The 27,926-nt window shown below is 35.9% G+C and overlaps 1 protein-coding gene across 3 annotated transcripts in view; it reads right to left on the bottom strand.

Annotated features, from left to right (window-relative positions):
* Positions 1–27,926, bottom strand: part of Dis3l2 (Dis3 like 3'-5' exoribonuclease 2) — a 592,606-nt gene that overhangs the window by 82,549 nt on the left and 482,131 nt on the right. For all 3 annotated transcript variants that reach the window (XM_090392002.1, XM_090392000.1, XM_090392001.1), the window contains exons 18-19: positions 17,892–18,022; positions 6,023–6,127 (exon numbers count right to left, since the gene is read on the bottom strand). In XM_090392002.1, the coding sequence (XP_090248128.1) occupies positions 6,023–6,127; positions 17,892–18,022 (236 nt within the window). The remainder of the gene's footprint in view (positions 1–6,022; positions 6,128–17,891; positions 18,023–27,926) is intronic.

Here is a 27,926-nt window from a genome sequence, read left to right as displayed (position 1 = left end):
CTGTAATGCCGCAAGCTACAACGTACGAGGAAGATGATGCAAGCGGGATTCCCTAGAATACAGCACCTAACGGCAGCTAGGACTTTGAGGATCATCTTGAGGGCATAAAAACTAAGGGTCGTGTGGAAAAGAAGGGACGAAATATAAGGCAATGCGCGCGATAATGCGAGGCTTTTTTTTTCCCTCTGGTTGTTCCTGACTTCACCTCGAGGATTCCTGACTAGCGGACGGAGTAGGGACGAGCGAGAGGGTCCCATAATGCCGGATAGAGGACAGGCATTCTGAGTAGGCTGAACAAGATTCCATGATGAGCAGCATGCGAATCATCGGCCCATGCAGAAATTGTGCCAGTCGCTGGATGTCCCACTCAAGTAGGAGCAGAGACAACACTGTATCGAGGCAGTGAGAAGTTCGAGTCCAGAAGAATGTAAAACGGACGGCGTAGTCGTAAGCCTATTGCAGAAGCAACTGATCGAAGGAGGACCACGAACAACACGTGGCCGTTAACAGACCTTCGGAAAAGGATTGGGTAACATAAAAACCTTTACTATGTGTTTGAATGAGTCAGAATTTAATGTTAGATTATATTAAGTGGACAATTCATAGTGGACTATAATAAGGATTTGTATTTTGGGATAGAGTAATTCTGCTGAACAAAGGAATGTCCGGAGTGAAATTTTAGCTGTATGTGACTGAGATTATATGTGAATTTGTAATTTTGTAGATGATCTATACCCTAATAGTAACGGGTTGTGAAATGTTTTTAAATGTAGCATGAAATAAGAGTTTGATTTAGAATAACATAGTTAGCTAGAACTAATATTTTATAGTTTGTGTGTGTGATTAGCAATTTGATCTGTGAGTGTTTTGTTAAATTAGCATTGAGTAACTAACTTAGCAAGAGATTTTGCAAGGCTTAGTATCCTATTCCAATTATAGTTGTAAAGCGTAATTTGTTCCAATAAACATGCTTTGTTGTATATGCCTGACTCATGCCTGATTTCGAGAATTCAAATTACCACTTGCAAAAATTTGGAACCATAGTGGGAGGGAACTTAATGAAAGTGTTTGAGTAATAGATTATTGGCCACGATTGCAATTAGTACCAGTATCTATTTAGTGTATATTAGAATGAATGCCAATTAACCTAGGAATATTCCCTGAATTTTGAATAAGCTCATATTCTCTGGCTGGTGCAGTAATAAAAAATAAATTTGCCAGTGTCTGAAAAGGAAGCATTCCTAGGTAGAGTTGAGTAAGGCACTCTTAAGGAAGTATATTAGTATATTATATGTGAAGTAAGTAAGGAAATAAATAAATAAATAAATATAAAAGGAAGAGAGAAAGAGAGATACAAATAAATAAACAATATCTTTAACAATAACGAAAGATAACGAAGATATAACAGTTTCATTAAATGTTTTTCAACTTTTTCTAATTCTCTGGTGGATTTTCTAATAATTTCTTTTAATTGGGACATTTCCAATGCCAGATTATCCTCAGAAATATTATCATCATCACTGTAGTAATGCTTTTTAACTTGTGCTTTAGACTGCGCCCTATTGTGATGAGTTTTCGGTGCTATTCTTAAAGTTTTTACTGCTGAGGAGAACCTTTGTCCTAATAATAATATTTATGTTATTAAATCCTGTAGCACAATAAATACACTAAAAAAAGCTACAATAATATACTAAAAATACACCAATAAATCTAAGAAAACACTCAATAAATCAACAAAATTCACCTATCTTTCAGAGATCAAAGATAACTCAAGGAAATCCTTCTGTTATGTGGCAAGTAAGAGGAAGAATAATTATGGAATAGTGACACTGGTGGATAGTTGTTATAGTTATAAAGTGACTATAACAAAGGATAGACTGGAGTAACGAGCACTTTATTCAATGTATCATGCTGGTGTAAAGGATGCTAAACTACATGCAGAAGGGTGGTAAATAGTAGAGGAATAAGAGGTGAAAGAATCAAGTGTATCAAGAGTTGTTTGGGTTAGATGTTAATCAGGCTGTGGGAATGGATGACATATCACCATACACAAAACAGTACCTCTCTCTATAGTTCTACAATAGAAGTTTGCACTTATAGACTAGTCTATGTATCTGCCTTTGTTGTCAAAGTATGGGAGAGAATAGGAATACAATACAGGATTGGGTTGGAAATAGGAATCTCCATGATTGTCAGAATAGGTTTGTGAAGGATAGATCTTGTTTCAGTAATCTGCTTGCATTTTATGATAAGGTGATGAACATGTTGGATAAGGGAGATTCATATACAGCAATGTTCTTGGACCTGGCAAAGGCATTTGACTAAATACCACATGACAAGTTGGTGTATAAGCTGCAGAAGATGGAAATGGATAATAGACTGGCTACAGGGATTGAAGATTGGCTTTCAACAATACTGGCAAGCTGTGCATGATGGGGCAATGTCTCAAAAAAGACAGTGACCAATACCATTCCTCAAGATTCTGTTCTTAGGTCACTACTGTTTAACTTATTTGTTAATGATATTTTATATGGACTGACTGGGGATCTTTAAATTTTTGCTAATGTTAATTCTTTACAGAAAGATTTTTAAGCTTGGTCAAATGAGTGGAGTTGTAGTCTAATATTAATAAATGCAAGGTGCTACACTTTGGGATGCAGAGATAATCAGGCTGCATGCTCTACTGGTGGAGATGTGCTTCAAGAAGTGGATGAGATTCGGAATCTTGGAGAGATATTTGGTAGCAAACTAAAGTTCCAAGGGCATATTGCAAGTGTTGCAAAGACTACATCATACTGTTTCTATGATAAGATGTACACTGACATGTAGGGATAAAAAGTGCCTCTGTATAAGGCATAGGTCATACCACACATGGACTACTGTGCTCAGATTTGGTTTCTTAGTTTTTCATTGTGATGTGGAAACACTAGAGAGGATCCAGAGACCAATAACCAAACTGATATCATGACTCTAGGGTGTGGTCATGCAAAGCAATTGAGGGAATATGAATTGCAGTTTCATGGATAGGAGGAATGAGGTGATGTGATAGAGAGATCTTTAAGTTAGTTAAGGGATTTTACCAGATTAATACATAAGGGATTACAAAAAGTTGAGGGCAAAATAGGAAGAACAAGAAGCTATACTTGAAAGTTGAGTAAAGATGTGGTGAAGAAGGGTATGAGTAGATTTTTTACACAGAGAGTGGCTAACTGGTGAGTGGAACACTGCCAGAATGTATTATGAATGCATGCAGTGTAAATGATTTCAAGGTTCATTATGATAGACATGATACTAGTTAAGTGAGCCTCTCACTATGAGTCTACTGACCCCATGGAAGTTATTGTAATAATAATAATAATTTAAGCTCAATATGGTAATTTTTTTAAAGGTAGTTTTAAAACAAAATGTGAATCCAGTGCTGAACTGCAGGTGGCATTTGTGTATTATCAGACAATATCAGATTAACAAACAATCGTAGTGTTACTGTGATTAAAAATATCTTCCTCAAAAAATTAAAAAGTAGATATAATATTGGTATGGTAGCCAAAGCATCTTTGCTGAGGCAGTTTCATGTGTGGGATTTTATTTAGTGCAGAGTGTGTGTGTGTGTGTGTGTGTGTGTGTGTGTGTGCACGAGATGTATTTGTTGTGAAAGGTGCAAGATTTGTAGAGGGAAAGTGAAACTGGTGAGCAAATATATAGGAAGTGTTTTAAGAGTGAACCAGTTGTGTGAAGAGTGTAAAACAAGTAACAGTAGAGGAGAGAATATTGACATTAAAAGGAAACTTGAAAAAAGAAAAGGAAAGTGAAAAGAAATGCTAGAAACGGGGTAGATGCAGATGCATGTGTATTTCCAGGTGACAATGAGCTGAATGAGTGTGAGAATGACATAAAATGAAGAATCTAGTCTCTTGAATGATAAAGAATAGGGTAGTTGATGCAAGATATAAAAGCTAAAGTGTATGGGGATGCAAAAATTTATGTATACTAATGCTAGCATTATTATTATTATTTGACACTTCCAGGGAGTCCAAGGACTCATCAAGGGAGGGGTACCTGCTCTACAGCTCCGTCTCCACCATTCAATCACCAATTAACCACAACTACACCAACGCCATCTACTGCCGACCACCACTGGCATTTCCACAGACAATCACAAACATCCGTGTCCAAGGTGAGATTCGAACTCGCAGCCTTTTGGCTGGAGAGTGGATATGCTATCCACTCAGCCATTATCAGGAATAAGAGGGTAGGGTTTTGGTATTGGTTGGTGTTACCTCACCAAAAGTTATAGGAAACAGAGAGAGAGAGACCTGGTTGATAACAGATGTAGTTATATGGATAGAATGCGAGGGATATATTATTTTCAGGAAGAACAGAGAGAATATGATGAGGTTACTGCAGATAATAGCAAATGAAATGCAACCAAAAGGAGGAAAAGATCAGGAAGGCAGGGCACTAATAACAATTCATTTGAGGCAATAGGACAAAAAATACAATTCTTGCTGCTATAGGTGAAGGGGTACAAGAAAAAGATGCAGAAGACATGAATTGGAAATTATGCATGCATAAAAATCTGCAAGGGGAAGGATGTTAGTAATGCATGGGATATATCAAGGGGTATTATAAAGGAAGAATATCAGATTGTATGCCCAAGATTAGGAGGATAAATGAAGTAGTTTTATGCAGAACTACAAATTGTTATGGAGGATATATTAAAAGGCACATACAACAAAGGTGACCAGCATGGTAAGGAAGGCAAAATCAGCTTATGATATGAAATTAGCTGAGCAGGCCAAAAGAAACCCTAAAGAGTTCTTTTCCTATGTGACAAATAAAAAGAAAATGAGTGTCGATGGTAGCAAAGTGAGAGAAGCAGACAAAATAGTTGAGTTAATTAGTGACCACTTTGCAATGGTCTATCATTGATGATGTGAGAAAGCACAGAGGCTGACGTTGCAAAAAACTTCATGTAATTACAACAGGATAATTAGATGTCATCAGTTCACATATTATGAGAATTTGCAAAGGAAATGCTCAAAGTTAAAACTTAAGGATATACCTTAAGTTTCAGCTCTGGTAAAATCCAAAGGGTATGGAAGGAGGTCAAAATAGTTTTGCTGAATAAAGGAGGCTCCAAGACAGCAGTAGAAAATTACAGACCAATCAGTATCTTGGGTGTGGTGGGAATTATTACTAATACCTTAGGGAAAAGATACCAGAAATGCTGTCAAAGGCAGAATTCAGGAATGAGTGAATAAGAATATGATACTCTATGGGGCCAGCATGCTGTGAAGAGTGGGCTATGCCTCAGTAATTTACTCCTTTTTTTTATAATGCAGAGATGGACTATTGGAAAAAGAGAATGACTAAACAACAATACTGTGATTTTGTGAAACCATTTGACAAGTACCACATGGAATGCTGTTAAGTAAACTGGAACAAATGGAGATGGACATGAAGCTGGTAATATGGATAAAAACTATGACTTTAAAACTATAAAAATATACATCAAAACTATAACTTGAAAACTATAAAAATATGGATAAAAACTATGACTTTGTTTTGAGGGTTGCTGATGAAGCAATATCAAAGAAAAGTATATGGAGGAGCAGAATCCTAGAGAAAGGAGGTGACTAGCAGTAAGCTGTAAGGTTATCTGCTTGGTCTACTGCTGTTTAATTTGTACGTATATGACAGAAAAAATAAGCTGAAGAGAAATGCTTGTTTGTTGATGATGCAAAAACTGGGTAGCATAGCAGTTAACCAAGGATTAGTGAGCTTGCAGGTTAATTTAAATAAGGTGACAGCATGGGCAAAAGATGAGTCAGAGTTCATTGTGGAGAAGTGTAAAGTTATGCATGCATTTTATGATGAAACATATATTACAGATAAGTTTTAGATGATCTTCAGTTATACTTATTCTGAAAATTCTATCAAAGAAATGAAGAATAAATAAAATAAACCATGCCAGCAGCATTAACTGACAAAATCATTATTTTTACAATGTACTAATACTTACAGCACAGTATACTCTTTTGACCACTCCCATTTCAATAAGAAGAGCATCAAATGACTGATCGAGAACACCCATTACTACAGCTGTTGCTTCAATGGGACCACATTCCTAGAATAATGAAAAAAAAAAAAACACATTTCATTATTACGGCTACATATACATCTTTAAATCAGATCACAAGAAAATCATAAAACTAATGTTAATAGTAAGGGCTGCCTTTGGCATTAGTTACCAAATTATATCCAATAATTTCCTTGAAAGCAACAAATGGTGTTTACATTTGTTCCTACTAGATATTGTCATAATGCTTTCATATGATTTTGTCTGTTGAGCATCAACAGCTGTTACAGTTTGCATTTTTTTCTCCCACTTTCTCAGTTTATTATGTTCTGGGATTTTTACAACAAGTGATGTGAAAGATTTAACTCGGAAATATTGAAATGCTGCAAATAACCATCATCAAAAAAAGTTCATCATTATGAACACTTTTATTGATGAAGGAGCTGTATTATCAAATTCATTCTACTGCAGTCCACAGTGTCATCCAAAAATATTATTTGTGTCCTTAGGTAAGAAGAGCATATTCTTAGTGTCTATTCCAAATAACCAGAAAAGCAGAAAAAGCCCCAAGTGACCAGGAGAAAGCAGAAAATGCTGCACACACACACACAGCATTTGCTGTGGTTCTACCCTCTGTAATCCTGAAGACTGGCTCTATGACTTTGTTTTTGTTTTCTAAGATTCAGGCTCAACATGACTAAAAAAAAAAAAGAAAGACTGCTAGTGGTGACAATGTATAAGTTTCAAAATAGACTGCTCTGAAAGGAACCAATATCCTATAACTATTTAGACTTTATTTTTCAGCAAGCCCAGGAACTCTTTAGTAGCATTTCATGGGTAACCTACCCAGTATCTACAAATTAGTTGCCCTATATAGTAGAATAGAGAAATCTTATGTTTACACAGAGGATTATTTATTGTAAAATGGTGAAAGATTCTTGGGCATGTGTGTATGCAAATAATCTTAATCTTAATTTATCTCTGCATAAATTATCGTTGATATGAGCAGTAAGATGCTGGGTCAGATACTTTGGTGAAACCAAGCTTAGAGACAAGCCTCAAATCAGCCAGCCAGTGACAAAAGACAAGAAATGCATTAATGTGGTGATCAAAGAGGATTGTCACATCACCACTAACAAATTGTGCAACACAGTTGGTATTGGAAAACCAGCAGTGATGACCATTATTAATGACCTCAGCTATAGCAAAGTTTTTATGTAGGATGAGTAACCAAAATGCTCAGCACCAAACACAAATAAGCCCAGAAAGTCATCATGGAACTCCTCCAGAACTATGAGAATGAGGGAGAGGCATAACTGTCATGCATAGTCATAGGTAATTAAACATGGATTCACCATTATGATCCAGAAATGAAGACATTTGATGGAATGGCATCATCTCAATCACTACACAAGAAGAAATTCAAAAGACAGACTTCTATCAGCAAAATCATGATAACTGTGTTCTGGATCAAAGATGAGGAATTACTTCTGGACTTTTTTTTTAGAGAGGAGCACATGATCAATTCAGAACAGTATGTAGAGACAGTGCAGAAACTGAAAAAATACATCCATAGAGTTTGCCTCACCATAAACGTGAATAAGGTCCTTTTCCATCACAATGTCCAATATCATGCTAACTGATACCTCTGACTTTCACCTGGTCCTCTGAAGGTCTGAGATACAATTTGGCAGATGACGAGGAGGAGCTGAAGCAAGCTGTCTGAGAAGAGCTCCAACATCAAAGTAAAGATTTTTAAGGGGTCAGCACAGCAACTCCCTCAGAGATGGGGAGAATGCATAAAGAATGATGGAGACAGTTGAAAAATAAAAAATGCATGCAAAAGATGAAGGCACAGGTTGCACGTTCAAATCCTGATGTGGGCATGAATGTTTATGATTGTCTTTAGGTTGTTAGATGAATTTCATTACCCTGCTTATTAGAGGCCTGGAGTGGCTTGGAAAAGTTCCTTTGGTCTCTACAGTAGGATTTAGAGGCTATGTAAAAAAATAAGTTTAAACAGTACAAAAAATATTTTAAAAATAGAAAAAAAAAAAAATCCTAACCCATTCATGCCATGAATGTACTACAGGTTTACAAAATACTTTTTGTGAGTAGAAGTTAAAGTTACAATAAATAAATAAATAAAATATTTTCTGCAGAAAAAAAAAAAATTACTTTTGTACTGGCCCTTATATATAAATCAATCTTTGGTGACAGAACACTTGTTTCTCAGTGATGCCAATCAATGTACATCATTCAGAATAAGTGACAAATCATGCTTCATTTCCAAAGAACATCCAAGCATTTTATTTGACAGAGAGATTATGGAAATCACTGGTTTGTGCAAGTGGCAAAATTTGCATTTCTTTTCAAAAACATTACTTTCATAGAAATAAATTTTATTTCCATGTGAAATCATCACTGTTATCTGGCAAATACCAGATATGGGAGTCTTGATACAAGTGAAATTTCATAACCAGTTTCTGACCAACAATTTTCTTTCAAATCGGTCTATTATTTGTAGAGTGATTTGATCAGCTCTTACATTTAAAAATTGTTAACATTAACCCACTTATATTGTACTCTTCCTCTGGATCTTTTTTTTACCCTCCTGCCATTTTTGCACTGTTTTGTTAATCTTTCATCTTCCATTCTGTTTAACTAACCATATAATCTTAGATTAGCTTGCTTACACATTCTTGAATATTAATAATGCAAGTTTTCTTTTCTGATATTTTCATTTTAATATAGTTCTGTTGATTATTGCAAAGCAGAACCATATTAAAATTTCCTTCATTTTCTGAGGATTCTTATATATCATATCTGAAATCAGTTTTCGATCAATTGTTTTATTTCTAATTCAGCTCACAGGCTAGCAAGGAGCCTAGAAACGATGCATTTATCATAGCCAATTTGTAGAAAGGTGTTAAAAAATTGTTCTTTGGTTAACTCTTCTGCAAGATCAATGAAATGGCAAATTATCAAAATAATGTTCAATTTTTTTGAGTTTGTAATCATGCAAAGAGGTATGGAGGTACCTATTATTATTGGTTAGTTTATCGATGAGGTTTTCTCAATTTGGAGTATGAACAACAATTACATTGCTGATATTCTAGCTCATCTTAACAACCAAAATCTTAACATTAGGTTCATTTGAGAACTACAGTCTAATATTTGCTAACTTGCTTGAATTTAAAACTAACTGGAGGGTCTGATATTAATGGTAAAATCTCCAGAATCTGTTATTAATACTAGGTCTGGTATCTCCATTGTCAAAAAACCAACCATATCCATGCCTCTTTACACCATTATATACTCCAAAAAGTAAGCATTACTTCAACACTAGGGACAAGACATTGCCACCTTCATCATCATCATCTTATTGATGATGATGAAGAGAGTAAGCCAAAGAACATTTTTAACAAACACCTTCCCACAAAATGGCTATAATAAATGCATTATCTCTAGCTTCCTTGCCAGTCAACAGACTCAATGCCCCCCCCCCCCCCCAAGGCAATGAGGAAGTAGAAGGTTTTATTTCTCTTTCTTATTTGGCTCTATTTCAATAAAATAGCCAAAATCCTTGACTAAAAAATTAAAACGGTGCTGCTTCGCTCATTAAAATACAACCACTACTTCAATCCATTAAACCAGACATGGCCCTCTGAAATATCCAGGAGTTTAATGCCCATGGATTAACTGCAAAAATCTAATACTAATGACAGACAAGCAACTTTACTGTAGAACATACTGAAAAATATACTAGAGACATAGATTACAACAGTGAGGCCATAGCTCTGTCATCACATGTATTATCTTATCAAGTTCTATAGAATAAATCTAGAAAAGACCCCATACACTTGAATCTAAATTTTAGCATTAATCTGTCTCAATGTTTCCTAGGTATGGTCAATCAAATAGGCAAGCAAGAGCATGCTAATGAGTGCATATATGCATAACAATGGAGGGGGGGGGGAGAAGGAAATATTCACAACTAATCTGGATTATCAGAGTCTAACATAAAACTGCATTAGTTGTCAACATGTTAATCTTGTATTGTTTTTTAAATTTGGTTCTTGATATCTTATATCTGAAGAAGTCACATGTAATTTGGATGATATGTAGTTAATAAATAACCAGAAGTTGTTTTGTGTTATTTTTTTGGCCCCTGGTTTTAGTCATAAATGTTTCTGCGTGTCCATGTACTCACAAAGTTTATATTCTTCTCTCTCTCTATATATATATATAAAAGCAACTTGTTTAAGTGATTTAGCTCTTTCCAATATTATCATGACATCATAATCCATCAAAAATTTCTCCATGTAGGGGACTATAACAAATAGGATGTAGTACCTATTTGGAGGAAACCATGTTGTAATGTTTAAGAAAATTCATCCCATTTAAGAAACCAGAATTCTGGGCATGAGGTTCAGCTGGCTGAATAGTATATCACTGCAATACTTCAGTAGACAGTTCATTCATACTTCATGTTGTACTTGTCCAAACAGTGTCTGCAACATCCTCTATACTGATCAGACCCTAGACCTACTAACAAACAACTTCTACTTTGTTCCAAAAATCAGTACTGAACTTTAAATTAGTGGAAGTGGTCAAAATGACTGAAGGATACTATTCAAGACAATGCAACAAGTAACCTCTAAAACTGTCTCAAAATCTTTTAGAATATTGGAAAATATGTACAAAGGACAGACAGAGAAATCTTTTAGTACTTGTCTCTTCTAGGGACTAATTATTCCAACAACAAAGTCCATTATTTTTGGAGTATTCTGATAAGCCTCGGCACAGTGCATGCATGTGTGTGTGTGTAAGTTATTATCAGGGGTGAATATTCTGGATGAGCACCATTTCGTGGATGGTGCTCTTCCACGAAATATCAGTATTACAGATATTATATTTCTGCATTTATTCCTGTTAAAGAATTGTTTTCTGGCTTTGCATGATTCCTAAAATTAAACACAGCATACTAATGCTTCATGAAGAGGGCACTTTTCGATGCATAAACATTGCATCACATTCATGTTAATATCCTGGATGTGCTTTCAAAATACATACACCTTTGAGCCCTTTGTAAAGAGGATGCAGTGGGTCAAATTCTTAGAGTTCTGGTAGTTTTAAACCACTGAGAAGGTGAGCTCTGAGACAATAGCAGCCTCTAGGTGCTGTAATCTCGAAGACCATATTTGGTTACAATTAATTGCTAAATTTAAAGTATTCAAAGTTATCCTACAATGAAATGCATTGGACCAATTAAGATGAACACCGATGTGCTATGCACTCTCAAAACTTTATACATCGATAAAAATGCAATCGCAGTCAAATTGATGTGAATTTTGTAGTGCAGGTTGTATAACCATAATTTTTTATTTTTATTAATAATTTTTTATTTTATTAATAATTAATAAATTAATAATGATGTAATTTTTTTCATGTAGTACTATCATATCCTGTACACCCTTGAGGGTACATGGCAGGAATTTGATGATGATCATGATGATGATGATTGTATAACCCACATGACAGCACACCCAACCGAAATGGGCACACAAAGCCACTGGTGTTTTTTTATATATATATATATATATGCTACAGCAATGAAGCATTTCTGGCATATTAATGATTTGCGACTGAAATTACCAATACTTTTATCTTCTGTCATTCCAATACTTGCTCTATTATTCTTATTACTGTATATCTCTTTAAATTTACTTGTCAGAAGTTTTACATCCTATTTCTTCCCTTTAACATATTAGACCATGAGCCTATCATGTTAAGGTTCATGCCATTAACTGCGTAACCATAGCACTATTATCAGTTTCTATAAAATGGACACAAATCAATATCTATAAAATGTTCATTTTATAGAAATTGATAATAATAATTGATAAAATTAATCCAATCTGTATTGTCTGCCACGTATGTCATATTCTCTGGATGGTTTGTTTCTGTTGAGATGAAAAGCTAGAATTTCAAGGGGGAAACAAAACCTACAGTTGAAAAGTCCTTAAAGGTTCTCTGCATCTCAGATAAGATGCAAACTTGGGGTCTTTTCAATTAAAGGACAAGAACGAACTGAGCGAGATACTGTTAGAGCTTTCATATATTTTTATAACCCTGTCTGTGTAAGGCTTTCATCCTTATTCCATTAATTTTAAGCATGTGCCATGGTTACTAACAAACAAACAAAAAAGATAACAAAAAATAATTCATTCATTGCTATTTTCTTAACAGTACTTTCTGAATTATATTTAAATTCAAATTTAAATGCTCTTTTACTCAATAATAGTGTATTTTACTAATGCATACAGAAATATATTATTCTTTAAGAGAATGGATATGCAAAATCAAAGCTATTAGGGAGGGTGCATGTGATCATATGTGTGTCTGTGTGTGTGTGTGTGTGTGTGTGCAGGCTTCCTTGAGGTGAGTGAGTATGAGAATAGAAATCATGAAATGCTGAATATAATTTCTCATGTCTCAAATTTGAACGAGACATTAATTTATTCAAGGATACCTGCAGGCACAAGAGGATATTCTAATATAGGTATGCTAATACTAGAAGTATCATCAACAAGGTAAGGAGTTTGCCATTCTCCTGATACTGACCAAAAATCATAGGCATTAGTGAGACTTGCTTGACAGAGGAAGATACTGTTACAAAAATTGAATGTATGTGATACTGCATTTCAAGGAGGGATGGATACTGCTAATGAAAGCAGAAGAAATATACTCAGCAAGAAGAGAAGGCTAAAGGATGCAGTGCATTTAAAGCTATAAATGGTTGTTCAAAGTTATAAATTTTTGAACATTTAAAGCTATAAATGTTCAAAATATAAAGTTGTAGGGTGGGGAAAGCAAAAGAAGAAATGGATAAATCAATGAGCACAGGATGAGTAATCATTGGGGGGGGGGGTTCAACTGTGTGGCCATATGGGAGGAAACACACAATAAGGAAAAAGAAATAGATTTATTCAGTCACCAAGAGAAAATTATCTGAAATAGCATGGGATGAAAAGTATTTTCTGATGCTTCTGATAGCATTAGAAAATTGGCCCATAACTAAAGTAACCATGGCAAATGGTTACTTTAGTTATGGCTCTATTGCCTCTAACTGAAGCAAGTGATCATGCAGTCTTAACCTGGGAGATCACTGTACATGTGAAATGTTAAGGGGGTATGTGCAACTAAAAAATCAGGTGATTGTGATGAACTAAGGAAGCAGCTTGGAGGCTGTGCTATGGTTTGAGTGAACAGTAAGGAGAAAGATGCTAGTGATGCATGGGAAATAACCAAGAAGTATTAGTATTTAAGGAAATGAGAATCAGATTGCATATCAAGGGTTATGAGGATAATTCAGGTTAAATACACCTTCCTGAACAAATGGATTAGTGGAGGATGGATCAATTGCTTGGCTACTGCATTTACCTGATTTAATCCCATTCGAGACTTTTTTTTTTTTTTTTTTGTGGACCATGTCAAAACACTGGTCTACTAATCAAAACCTTGTTCTTTGGGTGAACTGAAGGTCACAATAACAAAAGTAATTCAAGCAATATCAGCACATCAATTATACAATATATTCTTAGAGTTTGAGAATTAACTCGAAAGATGTATCAATAATCATGGTGGCCATGTTGAAGTGTGCTAATTAAAAACTACATTAATAAACCTTTTAAGACTTGAACTTTCATATAATTTTTACTAAATAGTTCCATTATTTGTTTATCTTCAGTTATTAAAATTTAAAAGCAGTGCAGGACTTTATAACCAGCCTGAATTTAGGAGTGACAAGTACAGAAATGGAACAACAGTCCCAGAAATAAAATCAAGAATAGCTAAGACAAAAGAAGCATTTTGGAATAATAAATTACTAATGACCTCCAGAATAAAAATAAATTGGCTAAAATAAGCATAATAAAATCCTATGTGTGGCCCACACTGAATTATGGATGTGAGACATGGACATATACATAATCAGGAAATTGCAGACTTTTGCGATATATTGCTACAGGCAAGCACTGAAGATTTCTTGGAAGGAAAAAAACTAATGAAGGAGTACTGAAGTTAATGGGAACAAAAGAATGCTCATGGAAGATCTTATAAAGAGAAAGTGCAAAATGAACACACAGGGAAAATGTCTCTGGAAATACTGGAGGAAAAAGATCTCCTGGTAGATCAAGAACTTCTTGAACTGATGATTTAAAGAAATGCATGGGTAACAAGAGCTATTACAAGATTAAACAGATGGAAGAGTAAGGGACATTCTGGAGTGCCATGACTGTTAACCTCCAAACTGGAGAAGCTACTTCTTAAGAAGAAGAATAATCCTATCCTATCAGTGGTCCTAACAGGCACTTTAATGCCCATGACCTTTCTAAGTATTCTTGAATTTTGCCCGTAACTCAAGGATAAGATGGTTAGCCCTATGTCTCCCGGTGTGACCTATGTCTGGAGATGCGTGTGTTCAAGGGGTGGGTTTCGTCCCCCTGAAAAACCTGAGTTTCAGGGTGAAAAACCCCTACCTCCGTATGAGACTAGCTAACTCACTTTTTGTCAAAAGAGACCAGATAAAGTTCCTCACATCACTGATGGGATTCGAGCCCAGGTCTTTCTGACCAAAGGGCTTTGTCTATACTGACTGAGCTACGGAAGCTCAAGAAGAAGAATAATATTAAGGAAAAATAAAATACAAATATCATTCAAAATGATTGTCAAAAGATTGTCAGACATACAAAAATATTTCTGGAAAACTTAGACAACACAGCAAAGCTAATAATAATGGCAAATATCTGTTGGATTTCTGCTCAGGCCATGGACTGGTTATTACTAACACAATGTTCCAACATAAAAATGTGCACAAATTCACATGGAGAGAAGAGGCAAGGAATAAGAAAAGTCTCGCTGACTATTTTATTGTTGATAGTGATGTTTTCTCCCTGGTGCAGGACACTAGAGTGTAAAGAAGATTTGCAGTTGGAAGTGATCACCATTTAGTCTTGTGCAGGATAAAATTGAATTTCATATTGAAAATAAGAAGATATAAGAAAGTTTTAAAAAAGCGAATAAAATTCAAGCAGCTTTCAGATATGAAGTGTAGACTAAAATACACAAACATTATTCAATAAAAAATGAAAGAGTTTGAGAACAGAAACCAAACCTTGGAGATTCAGTGGCAAGCCCTAAAGAAAACCGATTGATTCAGCCATAGAGGCATGTGGTGAGGTTGTCTGCAAGGATAAAAAAATCAGAACTCCATGGTAGACACAGAAAGTTAAAGAGATGGTGAAAGAAAAGAAGAAAGCATATCAAGAGTTCTTGGCAAATAAGTTAGCTTGTGCTCTTAGAGAATACAGAGACAAATGTAAGAAAGTTAAACACTGTAAATCTAGCTAAACAAAAGTCATGAGAGGACTTTAGTAGGAACAGAGAAAATAATATCAAGACGGTGGCAGGATATTCTGGAGGTTGTTGAAAAAAAACTCAGAAATGGAGGAAAGAGTGCTCTAAAAGGAATTAGAGATGATAAAGGTGACATGAAATTGGAGAAAAAGATATCCTTAATGTATGGAGTAATTACTTTGAAAAATTGCTAAATGAAACAATCAGTGACAGCACAGTGGTAAAAAACACTGTGCCAGGCATGCAATCAGGAATACATATCTATACTTGAAGTAGAAAAAACCACCAAAAGCCTGAAATGTGGAAAGGCAGCTGGAGTAGATGATATTCGACCAAAAATGCTCAAGCATGGAGGTATAAAAGTCTTACAGTGGCTGCACTGCATAGTTCAGAAGGCCTGGACAGAGAGACGAATTTCAAGATGATTGGAGTAGAGCTCTCGTAGTACCCATATATATGAAAAGAAAAATAAAACTGAATGTGAGAATTACAGAGGCATTTCTCTACCGAGTGTTCCTGGTAAGATTTACACAAATATATTTGAGATACGGATTGGGAAGGATTGTGGAAGAAAGCTTGGTGAAGAACAAGCTGGATTCAGATCAAATAGAGGCTGTCAGAATTGGATTTTCACTTTACGACAAATATTTGAGAAATCAAAGGAATATAACAAAGATCTGTATTTAAGTTGTGTAAATCTGGAAAAAAGGCATATGCCAAGGTGCCAAGAGAGAAGCTATTCAAAATGCTACAGTTATATGGTGTCAATGGAAAATTATATCAAGCAATACTTAGTCTTTATTTGAGTTGTAAGTCAGCAGTTAGAATTGAAGGAAGTACAGCACCAAATTTAATGTTAAATCTGGTGTCAGACAAGGATGTACTTTATCCCTTCTATTATTCATTATCTATATGGATTGCATTATGAAGGAAAGTGGTATTAAACCTGATATCAAAATTGGAGATGTTAACGTCAACTCAAGAGCCTGTATAGCTCAGTGAATGTGGCGTTTGCACACCACAGTGCTTGACCACACGAAGAAAAACTTGCTTTCGAATCTAGTTGGCGACTCGAGGAAATTTTTCTAAGCCTTTTTTTGACTGGTTCCTGAGTTAGTCGATCTCTGGCATGGGAAAGCGGGTTTTTTCTCACGGAAATTCAGGTTATTTTGTCCCGTAAACTCAAGAAAATCAACCGCAGAATCCACATTATTTCAGACATTAAATATATTGTGTTAGAGACCACAAAATGCGGCACATGTTGAGCCTTCTCTCTTCACTGTGTGCTGCTTAATTAGTGATAGCCTTGGTCCATCTATCTCAGATTGGGTACCAGTAGAGATTGAACTGCCCACTCAGTCTCCAAAAGTTAGATAGGGCTAAATGGCCTCACCTACTCTCCCTATACGGGAATAAAAGGCATTAGCTGAGCTGATGTCAGATCTTTGCTTTATGCGGACGATGTTATACTTCTAAATAAATCTGCTACAAGTCTGCAAGATTCCCTGACTAAATTGAATAACTGTTGTAATAGATATGATGAAGGTCATCAATAACAAGACAAAGACAATGAAAATAGGCAGAAGCATTGAAAATATCAACTGCATTGTGAATGGAGAACCTATAGAACAAGTGAAACATTTCAGCTACTTAGGCACGATTTTTAGTGAAGATGGTAAATTAAATATGGAAATAGACAACAGCATCAACAAAGCTGGTATGGTAGGAAGTCAATTGAATAAATTCATATGGAATAAGAGAGAAATTAGTCGGAATACTCAATTAGCTGTATACAAGACAGTGTTCAAACCAATTTTAACTTATGGATCTGAGAACTGGGTCAGAAGTAAAACACTTGACCAAAGACTAGAGACCGCAGATATGAGAGTCCTGAGTAAGATTAGGGGCATGAATAGACAGCATCAATGGCAATATCATATTAAAAACAAGGATATTAGGAAAGAACTTGGCATTGTCAGCATCCGGGAATGTGTTAATCAGAACTAATCTCAGTTAGTATGGTCACTTAAACAGAATGGGAGAGGAAAGATTAGCAAAACAAGTGTTCTCTGCCCTTTTCTGCTTTTTCCCTTGGAAAAAAGACCCAAAGGAAGACCAAGATATAGGTGGAATGATATGGTAAAAAGTGACTTAGAAGACAGAAATATAAGATCTGATAATGTTGGAGTCTTGACAAGCAACAGCCTGATTTGGAGGAAAATTGTAGATAGGAAGTTAGTAATGATGTAAATTTTTCATGTAGTGCTATCATATCCTGTACTTTCCTTCAAGGTACATGGCAGGAATTTGATAGTTATGATGATGGCAAAACTATAAAGGTTGTGCATGTTTATTAAACAACAAAAATATTCAAATAGAAAACAAGCCATACCTTAATAAATACTCCCAAGAATAATTCACAACTCAATTCCTGAACTCTTTTAGAAGCATACTTTTTCTCATTGCAAATAATGGCCTGTTTCTGAATGTCTTTTGGTTGATAATTAGGTAGGGTAGAGAGACCTGAAAAAGAAAACATGAGGGAATGAAAAAAAAAGTATATACACGTACGTACGTACACACGCTTGAGCTTATCAAAACTGTAGCTACAATAAATATTTACTATTTCAATTCTAGTCAATTTCTCACACCTTCGCAGAAAGTTAACTTATAATTACCAAAAAGACCTATGAGCAGAAGGTTTATTTATTTATTTTTTAAATTCGCTGTAGTGAATCTTCTTATAACCAAAGATTCCTATAATTCTGTGAGTTCCCTACAGTGAGGACTAACTGAACAGCGGAAAAAAAAAAGAGACATTTCCTTATCACTTAAAAACCTTCCAAAATTCATATGAATATATTGTTGCCTAGGTTTCTGTGGAGAGTGACATGCTAGGAATATGGTTTTTGGTAATATTCCACAAAAATAAAGTATCACATAAAATAATAAACTATTTTTATTGAATTTCTTGACTGCTTTCATGAAAATCTTCTGTTTCACATCACCAAGTTATGATGATGTGAATCAACTAAAAAATCTGGAAAACAGGCAATAGTAGTTAACAACCATAGTGGAAATATTTGAACATGAATAATAATGGAAAGCTTGCATTTGCTATGATGTTTGCTGGTTCGTGGACTGCTGTATATTAATGGCAAGTACAAGAGTGTTCTGATGAATTCATGAAGACCAAACCTGATGTAAAATCATCCCTTGTTTTCTTGCACTATAGAGAATGTTTCATCATTACAGCTGAATCCTTGAATGCTCTTTGAAAATAAAAAACAGTAATCTATATGGAGCATTTTTGTTTGTTGCCATAATACTTGAAGTTTTATTTCAGTTGTATGTACTGCCAGTCCTGATTCATGTCTTCTTTTGTTCTCAACATCTTGAAGTGTTACGATTGGTGTAACCTCTGCAGATCTGCCCGTCTGTCATATTTAGTGTAAACCACAACTACAGCTGATCATGTAAACACCTTTTTTTTTTTTTTTTTTTTTTTAAGTGGCAGATGTGGAGGATTAGGAGGTTGCAGGTGATTAGCGAGCTTGCTGATTAGATAGAAAGTGATCTTTATATATTTTTTTTGACAACGCAACCTCACTATTTTGTTTGTGACTAATTATATATATATATATATGGGAGAATCATGCTTCTCTAAAGTCTTGATTTTCCCATTCATCTGGTTGTTTTGGAGGTTGATGTAGGATTTAGTTATTATTATTATTATTATTTTTTATATATTAGTGTGCTTAAGGGGTCAAAGCTGTATAACTGAGAGGAGACCTCCACATGGCCTTTAAAGGAATGCGGAGAACCGACCAGTGCTTCTGACCTAATGTCCAATCCTCACCTCCTCGTGGTGCACCCTGTTGGGTATCTACTTGGATACTGAACGAAAGAGGATGGGCTGGCAATTTGGGATTTAGCCGACCAAATTGTATTCTTATTGGTTAAACCAAAATATAGAATGATGGTACAACATGACAAAATTTCATGCCGGCTGGGGTGTCGCCCAGTTAAACAAGGCCCCCATTGTTTTTGCCAGGGAACCAGGGCGAATAGCGAAAAGTCAGCTACTAGAACAAATCTGAAAATAAACTCCAACTCAACATCACCAGAGTTAAAGATCGGTACTATCAACATAAGAAGCCTGAATGGCAAAGAAATGGAGCTAGCTGAGGAATTAGATGAGTACCAGATCGACATAATAGGGGTGACTGAAACAAAAAAGACCAAAACTGGTGAGATCGTTCTGAGCAATAAATACAAAATGTTATATTCAGGCAATGACAATCAAGGAAAAGAAGGAGTAGCCATAGTATTCAACACAAAATACGAGGCTAATCTTCTTGAATGGGGCAGTCAGTCTCAAGTAGAGTAATGTGGGCAAATATGAGAATGGGGAACTGGACAATGAGACTTATTTGTGCCTATGGTCCCACAGAAGGTTCTACTAAGGTAGAAGTGGAGGAATTTTTTGAGGCTTAAGAAAAAGCAACTGACACACAAAAAAAATGAAAAGTTGGTCCTTGTTGGGGATCTAAATAGCAGAGTAGGAAGTGATTGTGAGACATACAAAAATATTTTGGGAAAATTTGGAGAAAAGAGCAAAGCTAATAATAATGGCAAATATCTGTTGGATTTCTGCTCAGGCCATGGACTGGTTATTACTAACACCATGTTCCAACATAAAAATGTGCACAAATTCACATGGAGAGAAGAGGCTAGGAATAAGAAAAGTCTCATTGACTATGTTATTGTTGATAGTGATGTTTTCTCCCTGGTGCAGGACACCAGAGTGTACAGAGGATTTGAAATTGGAAGTGATCACTATTTAGTCTTGAGCAGGATAAAATTGAATTTCACATTGAAAAGAATAACATATAAGAAAGTTTTAAAGCGAATAACAGTTGAGCAGCTCTCAGATGCGAACTGTAGACTAAAATTCACAAAGATTATTGAAGAAAAAATGAAAGAGATTGAGAGCAGAATCAAACCTTGGAGATTCAGTGGCAAACTCTGAAGAAAACATTGATTGATTCTGCTAGAGAGGCATGTGGTGAGGTTGTCTGTAAGGATAAAAAAATCAGAACTCCCTGGTGGACACAGGAAGTTAAAGAGGCAGTGAAAGAAAGTATACCAACAGTTCCTGTCAAATAAGTCAGCTTGTGCTCTTAGAGAATATAGAGACAAATGCAAGAATGCTAAACACTGTGTAAAACTCGCTAAACAAAAGTCATGGGAGGACTTTGGCAAGAATATAGAAAATAAATATCAAGAAGGTGGCAAAATATTCTGGAGGTTGTTGAAGAAGCTTAAGAATTGAGGAAAGAGTGCTGTAAAAGGAATTAGAGATGATAAAGGTGACATGAAAATGGGAGAAAAAGATATCCTTGAAGTATGGAGTAATTACTTTGAATAACTGCTAAATGAAACAAGCAGTGATGACAGCACAGTGGTAAAAAACACTGACCAGGCATGCAGTCAGGAATACATATCCATACTTGAAGTAGAAAAAGCCATCAAAGGCTTGAAATATGGAAGGGCAGCAGGAGTAGATGATATTCGACCAGAAATGCTGAAGTATGGTGGTATAAGAGTGTTACAGTGGCTGCACAGCATAGTTCAGAAAGCCTGGACAGAGGGACGAATTCCCGATGATTGGAGTAGAGCTCTCATAGTACCCATATATAAAAAGGGAAATAAAACTGCATGTGAGAATTACAGAGGTATTTCCCTACTGAGTGTTCCTGGCAAGATCTATGCAAATATACTTGAGAAACGGTTGAGAAGAATTGTGGAAGAAAAGCTTGGTGAAGAACAAGCTGGATTCAGGCCAAATAGAGGCTGTCAGGATCAGATCTTCACTTTACGACAAATAGTCGAGAAAGCATGGGAATATAACAAAGATCTGTATTTAAGTTTTGTCAATCTGGAAAAGGCATATGACAAGGTGCCAAGAGAGAAGCTATTCAATACGCTGCAGTTATATGGTATCAATGGGGGATTATATCCAGCAATACTTAGTCTTTATTTGAGTTGTAAGTCAGCAGTTACAATTGAAGGAAGTACAGGAAGATGGTTTAATGTTAAATGTGGTGTGAGACAAGGATGTACATTATCCCCTCTGTTATTCATTATCTATATGGATCACATTATGAAGGAAAGTGGTATTAAACATGATATCAAAATTGGAGATGTTAATGTCAGCTCTTTGCTTTATGCGGATGATGTTATACTTCTAAATAAATCTGCTACAAGTCTGCAAGATTCTCTGACTAAATTGAATAGCTGTTGTAATAGATATGGTATGAAGGTCAGCAATAAAAAGACAAAGATAATGAAAATAGGCTGAATCACTGAAAATGTCTACTGTGTTGTGAATGGAGAACCTGTGGAATAAGTAAAACATTTCAGCTATTTAGGCACGATTTTTACTGAAGATGGTAAATTAAATATAGAAATAGACAACAGAATCAGCAAAGCTGGTATGGTGGGAAGTCGATTGAATAAATTCATATGGAATAAGAGAGAAATTAGTCAGAACACTAAATTAGCTGTATACAAGACAGTGTTCAAACCAGTTTTAACTTATGGATCTGAGAGCTGGGTCAGAAGTAAAACACTTGACCAAAGACTAGAGACCACAGATATGAGAATCCTGAGAAAGATTATAGGCATGAACAGATGGCATCAATGGCAATATCATATTAAAAATGAGAATATTAGGAAAGAACTTGACATTATCAGCATCCAGGAATCCGTTAGCAGAGCTAATCTCAGGTGGTATGGTCACCTAAACAGAATGGGTGAGGAAAGATTAGCAAAACAAGTGTTCTCTGCCAGGTTGGCAGCAAAATGACCCAGAGGAAGACCAAGATATAGGTGGATTGATACTGTACAAAGTGCCTTAGACGATAGAAATATAAGATCTGATAATGTTGGAGTCTTGACAAGTAACAGACTGATTTGGAGGAAAATTGTAGATAGGAAATTAATAATGATGTAATTTTTTTCATGTAGTACTATCATATCCTGTACACCCCTTGAGGGTACATGGTAGGAATTTGATGATGATGATGATGATGATATATTAGTGTTTAGTTGTAGCCATTTTTTAGGGGGATTGAACTCAGGTATTGTAACTCCTGGTTCCTTTTTTCAATGTTACTGGAAATTCTGTAAGCCCTATTATGTAGGGAATGGGTGATGCCTATTTGCTGTACTGGGTGGTAATGGGATGTGGCGTGTAGGTAATGTCCCGTGTTTGCTGGCTTCCTATAGGCAGAAATGGATGTTTGTTCAGATACCTCAATAAGTGTCTCAAAAAATGGTAAAGACCTGTTTATCTCTAATTCAACAATGAATTTAATTTGTGGATTAAGGTTAGGTAGGTAATTAAATTTTTTAATTGGGTATTAGAACTAGCCAGATGATGGAAACATCATCGATATATCTTGGCCAAAGTTTAGGTTGTGTTCCTTGATACTAAGAGCCCATTGCGAGTCCTTCCTTCCATTCAAAATATTTATCTTGGAATTTGAAGAATGTGCAACTGATGCAGTGTTTAAAGAGATCCACTGTGTCTGGTGGGAAGTGGTCTTGTAATAGTTATATGGTTTCTGTTCCAAGAACAGAAACCATATAACTTTTTAAAATAAAATTCAAGATATATCGATGATGTTTCCATCATCGAGATATCTTGGCCAAAGTTTAGGTTGTGTTCCTTGATACTAAGAGCCCATTGCGAGTCCTTCCTTCCATTCAAAATATTTATCTTGGAATTTGAAGAATGTGCAACCGATGCAGTGTTTAAAGAGATCCACTGTGTCTGGTGGGAAGTGGTCTTGTACTAGTTATATGGTTTCTGTTCTTGGAACGTTGGCAAACAGATTTACTATGTACAGACTTGCAAGTATATCAGTAGGGCCCAGTGATGTCTTTGATGCCTTCCATGGAGCGTTATTGTATTCTTTACATAAGAGGATATTTGGCCAGTGTAAAAGCTTAGTAGGTTTGCTAGATATTTCAATAATAAAGCAGTTGGAGATTATCTTGCATCAACAACAGGCCACAATTTCTAGTCCTGTTTAAGCACCTTAGGGACTCTATTCTTGGAACCATAGGATGTCTACACCCAAGTTTCTTTTTTTTTCTTTCCCTCACACCAGTTAAGCATGTTCTTTTATTAAGATGTTGGTCTTATTATGAAAATATCTCATAGGATTAAATTTTTCATAAATTAAAGATGACAAGAAATTTATATCATGGTTTAATCCAGGCATGGGCAACTTTTCCTAGTTTGGGGGCCAAATTATCATTCTATCTCCAAGTCAAGGGCCAGACCAAATTATTAAAAAAAATAAATGAATATTAAATGAATTAAAACAAGTTGCTACTTCATATTTCATTTATTTATAATATAATGCTTTGGTATAAAGCTCTACATAAATTTTATAATATAATGAACGACAACAATTTAATGTGAAGTTTGGCCTTGTATTTCAACTACGAGACTGTCAATATTGATGTTAATATTACTTAAGGATAATCGTGTAGAATTTTCAAGATTTTCATCCATTATTCTTGTCCGAATTTTTGATTTATTGTATTTCATCCTCGAAAAAAACTGTTCACACATGTGTGCTGCCGAAAAGACAAATTATTTTTATTGAAAAGCACGTAAATTTGTATATTTTTCATCCACCAAATAAAATTTATAAAAATCCGTCAAAGCAATGTTGTTAAATTGTGATTTTAGCACTAAATCCGCCTGAAGCTCAATAAGTTCCACCTATAAGTTTTCTGGCACATTATTTACATCAACATCCATTAGACGAGCAAATATAGCGAATATGGAGTCTTTGTTTTTGAAGTCAGCAAACCTTGTATATTCAAATTGCTCTATTAGCGCCTTCAGTTCATCTCCATAACAATTACAAGGGATATTTTTATGAGTTGCTAGAATAGGAAAATGATAACAATTTTTAGCTCTTATCTGACTTTCCAACAATCTTAGTTTATTACAAAAAGCTTTGACATGTCCATGCAGTTCATGAACCAATTGTCCTTGTTTTTGCAATTTAAGATTCAGTTCGTTTAGGTATCCAGTGACATCTACAATTAATGCTAAATCACACACCCATTCATCATCTTTTACTTGGTTAATTGTGTTTCCTTTTATGTCCATAAAATCTGCAATGTCTTGTCTCAGTTCATAAAATTGTTTTAACATTTTACCTTTACTCAAACACCTCACATCACAATAATAAGACACATCTTCATAATTCGAAAATAGGTCTGCCAAATATTCCTTAAATTGGCAGTGATTAAGTGCACGTGACTTAATAAAAGTTAATACTGGCTACCACAACTTCCATAACATTTGTGAATTTAATCGATTTTATTTTGCACGCAGATTTTGTTGGTGGATAATGCAGTGAAAATCTGTTAAATTTTTCCGGATGGTTCTGTAGTTCTATTGCTCTTTCATGAACTATTCCAAAAAATCCCTTCTGTGCACCAACCATTGCAGGGGCTCCATCAGTGCATATGCCAGATAGTGAACTCCATTTAAGCCCAAATCTCTCGAAGACTGTGTTGACTGTTTCAAATATATCTTCACTGGTAGTTGTTTCTTTTAACGCCCGAAGCGCAGATAATTCTTCTGTGATGTTGAAATCCGCATCAACTCCTCGAATAAATATTGCTAGTTGTGCTGTATTGGAGGCATCAGTGCTGTCATCCAAAGCAATTGAAAATGCTTCCAATCTAGCAATCTTCTCTTTTAAACTTTTTTTTGATATCATCAGTCATAATTTCTATCTGTAGGACAGCAGTACGTCTCAATAAACGAATATTCTATAAGTCTTTTTTTCTTTTCAGGACATATTATACTTGCAACATCCAGCAGACATTCTTTGATAAATTCTCCTTCACCAATGACTTAGAATGCTTAGCGATTTTTTCGCTTACCACAAAGCTGGCTTTGACAATGCTGTGGTGCTGCGTTCTTTGCTTGTTAAACATTTGCTGCTGGGTATCCAAGTTCTTCAACTTCTGTATTTCATATTTTTGTAGTTGTCCATCAATTTTTGGGTCATCCGCATGTCTCGAAGTAAAGTGTCTCTTCAAGTTGTATTCTTTGTTGACAGATACAGATTCGTTGCACAGCAAACATACAGGCAAACCTTTATTCAGAATAAAATAATAATCCTCCATCCAGTTGTCTTAAAATTGATGATTCTCTGCATCTACTTTTCTTTTTTTTTGCAATAACCCCTGACACTGTCCCAAATTTATAAGCGATATTCAGAACTGTCAAACAAAACTGTCTTCTATACCGCAGGCACTGAACAGAACACAACATCAACACAGGCACCAAACAGAACATAACTCAATGCAGGCACTGAACAAAGCACAACACCAACGCAAGTACCGAACTGACACATTGTAACACGTTCACACACAGCGCTAGTCAAAGTGAGAAAGAGACCTTGGTTGGAGAAAACACAGTGTGTTTCGGGAGTCATATGACGTCAGCTTAATGTGAGTTAGTAGAACATACCATGTTTTCTCCCACCATGAATCAGACACACTTCGTTGAAATAGATTAGGGCCGGATCAAAAGAAATAGAAGGCTGGATCCAGCACGTGGGTTGCCCATATGTGGTTTAACCCTTTATCCAAGTGCAAGCAAACAAAGTTACTGCAAAGCACATATCCTAACAGACAAGTATACAAATTATACATGTCCATAAGAATATGTGCTTTGCATTATGGGATATTAAAGCAATTGATGTGAAGTCATTAGCCTCTATTATTATTATTATTATTTTTTATTATTATTATTAGAATCATCGAGGGAGGCTCTAAACATCATGTCCATTACAACTATTCGACATTCACACAGTATCTATCATACTTTGCCTTGAACTCATTCACTGTCATAGCACCCACAACAGACTCTGGCAGCTTATTCCACTCATTCACCACTCTAAAAGTAAAAAACCCAGCTCTAACACCCTTACTAACCACACTCTTGCCCAGCTTCCATGGATGTCCCCTAGTCCTCCCACCACCAGTCCTGTTCTCAAAAATATCCTCTGAATTAATCCTATAGATACCATTCAGTAATTTGAATGTCTCAATCATATCACCCCTTTTCCACCTATCCACCAATGTCTGCAACCCACATATCTTCAATCTGTTTTCATAAGGTTCATTCCAAAGACCTGCTATCATCTCGGTCACTCACCTCTGGATCCTCTCAACCTCCTCCCCATCAAGAAGAAACCTAGGTGACCAAATCTGGACACAGTAGTCAAGATGGGGGTCTTATCAAGGCTTGCTACAGAGGAACAATAACTTGCTTATCTCTGCTCGTCAAAGTATTCTTCAGCATCCAAGTGATTTGATGAGCTGATTTAGCCACTTTTGCAATGTGCCCCCTAAACTTCAACTCCCTATCCACCAACACTCCCAAGTCCCTGGCCTCGTCAATCTCCTGGAGTACAGTACCACCAATGTGATATACTGCTGCTAATCTTTTCATCCCAAAATGCATAACCTTACATTTTGCCACATTAAATTGACATCCATTCTCCTTAGCCCAGACCTCCAATCTATCCAAATCATCCTGCAAAATTTTGACATCTTCTGCATTCACTATTGCCCTAACCAACTTTGCATCATCAGCGAACAAATGAACTGTTCCCCTCAGATCCTTCCCTATATCGTTACTGAACAAATTAAACAGCAGTGGCCCAAAAACAGAACCCTGCGGCACACCATTAGTTACAGCCGTCTTTTGGACTCTACTCCTGAGTAAACTATTCTCTGGTATCTCACCATCAACCACCCTCCTATCCATCTCACCAACCCTATATCCATCCCCATATGCTGCAGTTTCCTGATTAGAATTCCATGTGGTATCCTGTCAAAGGCCTTAGACAGGTCCAGCAGTATCACTGTAAACCCATTACCCTTATCCAGTTCAGCCTTCGCTGTGTTATAAAACCTGAGCAAGTTGCTGAGGCATGATCTACCCTTCACAAAACCATGCTGTCCCCCATACAGTATCTCAATTTCATCAATCCATTCCTGTATTTTTACTATGACTACTTTCTCCAAGTCTCCAAGACCTTGACAACGACTCCTGATATGCTGATCAGTTGATAATTTGCAACAGTAGTCTTGGATCCTCCTTTATGCAGTGGAACTATTTTCCCTTCTTTCCACCCCTTCAGGACTAAACCAGACCCGAGACTCAGATTAAACAATATGGTCAAGGGCACCGACAATTCTTTAGCCACTTCACGTAAGACCCGTGCTGGTATACCGTCCAATCCCACAGATGTATTCACATTAAGGATCTGTAATAGACTATTCACTTCCACTTCATTCACCACAATTCCCC

The sequence above is a fragment of the Typopeltis vanoorti genome, chromosome 4 (genome assembly GCF_054136105.1).
Source record: "Typopeltis vanoorti isolate ZY-2024b chromosome 4, IOZ_Tvanoo_1.0, whole genome shotgun sequence".
NCBI classification, from domain to species: domain Eukaryota; kingdom Metazoa; phylum Arthropoda; class Arachnida; order Uropygi; family Thelyphonidae; genus Typopeltis; species Typopeltis vanoorti.
The sequence above is the reverse complement of the archived record's forward strand: the minus strand, read 5'-3'. Positions and strand labels throughout refer to the sequence as shown.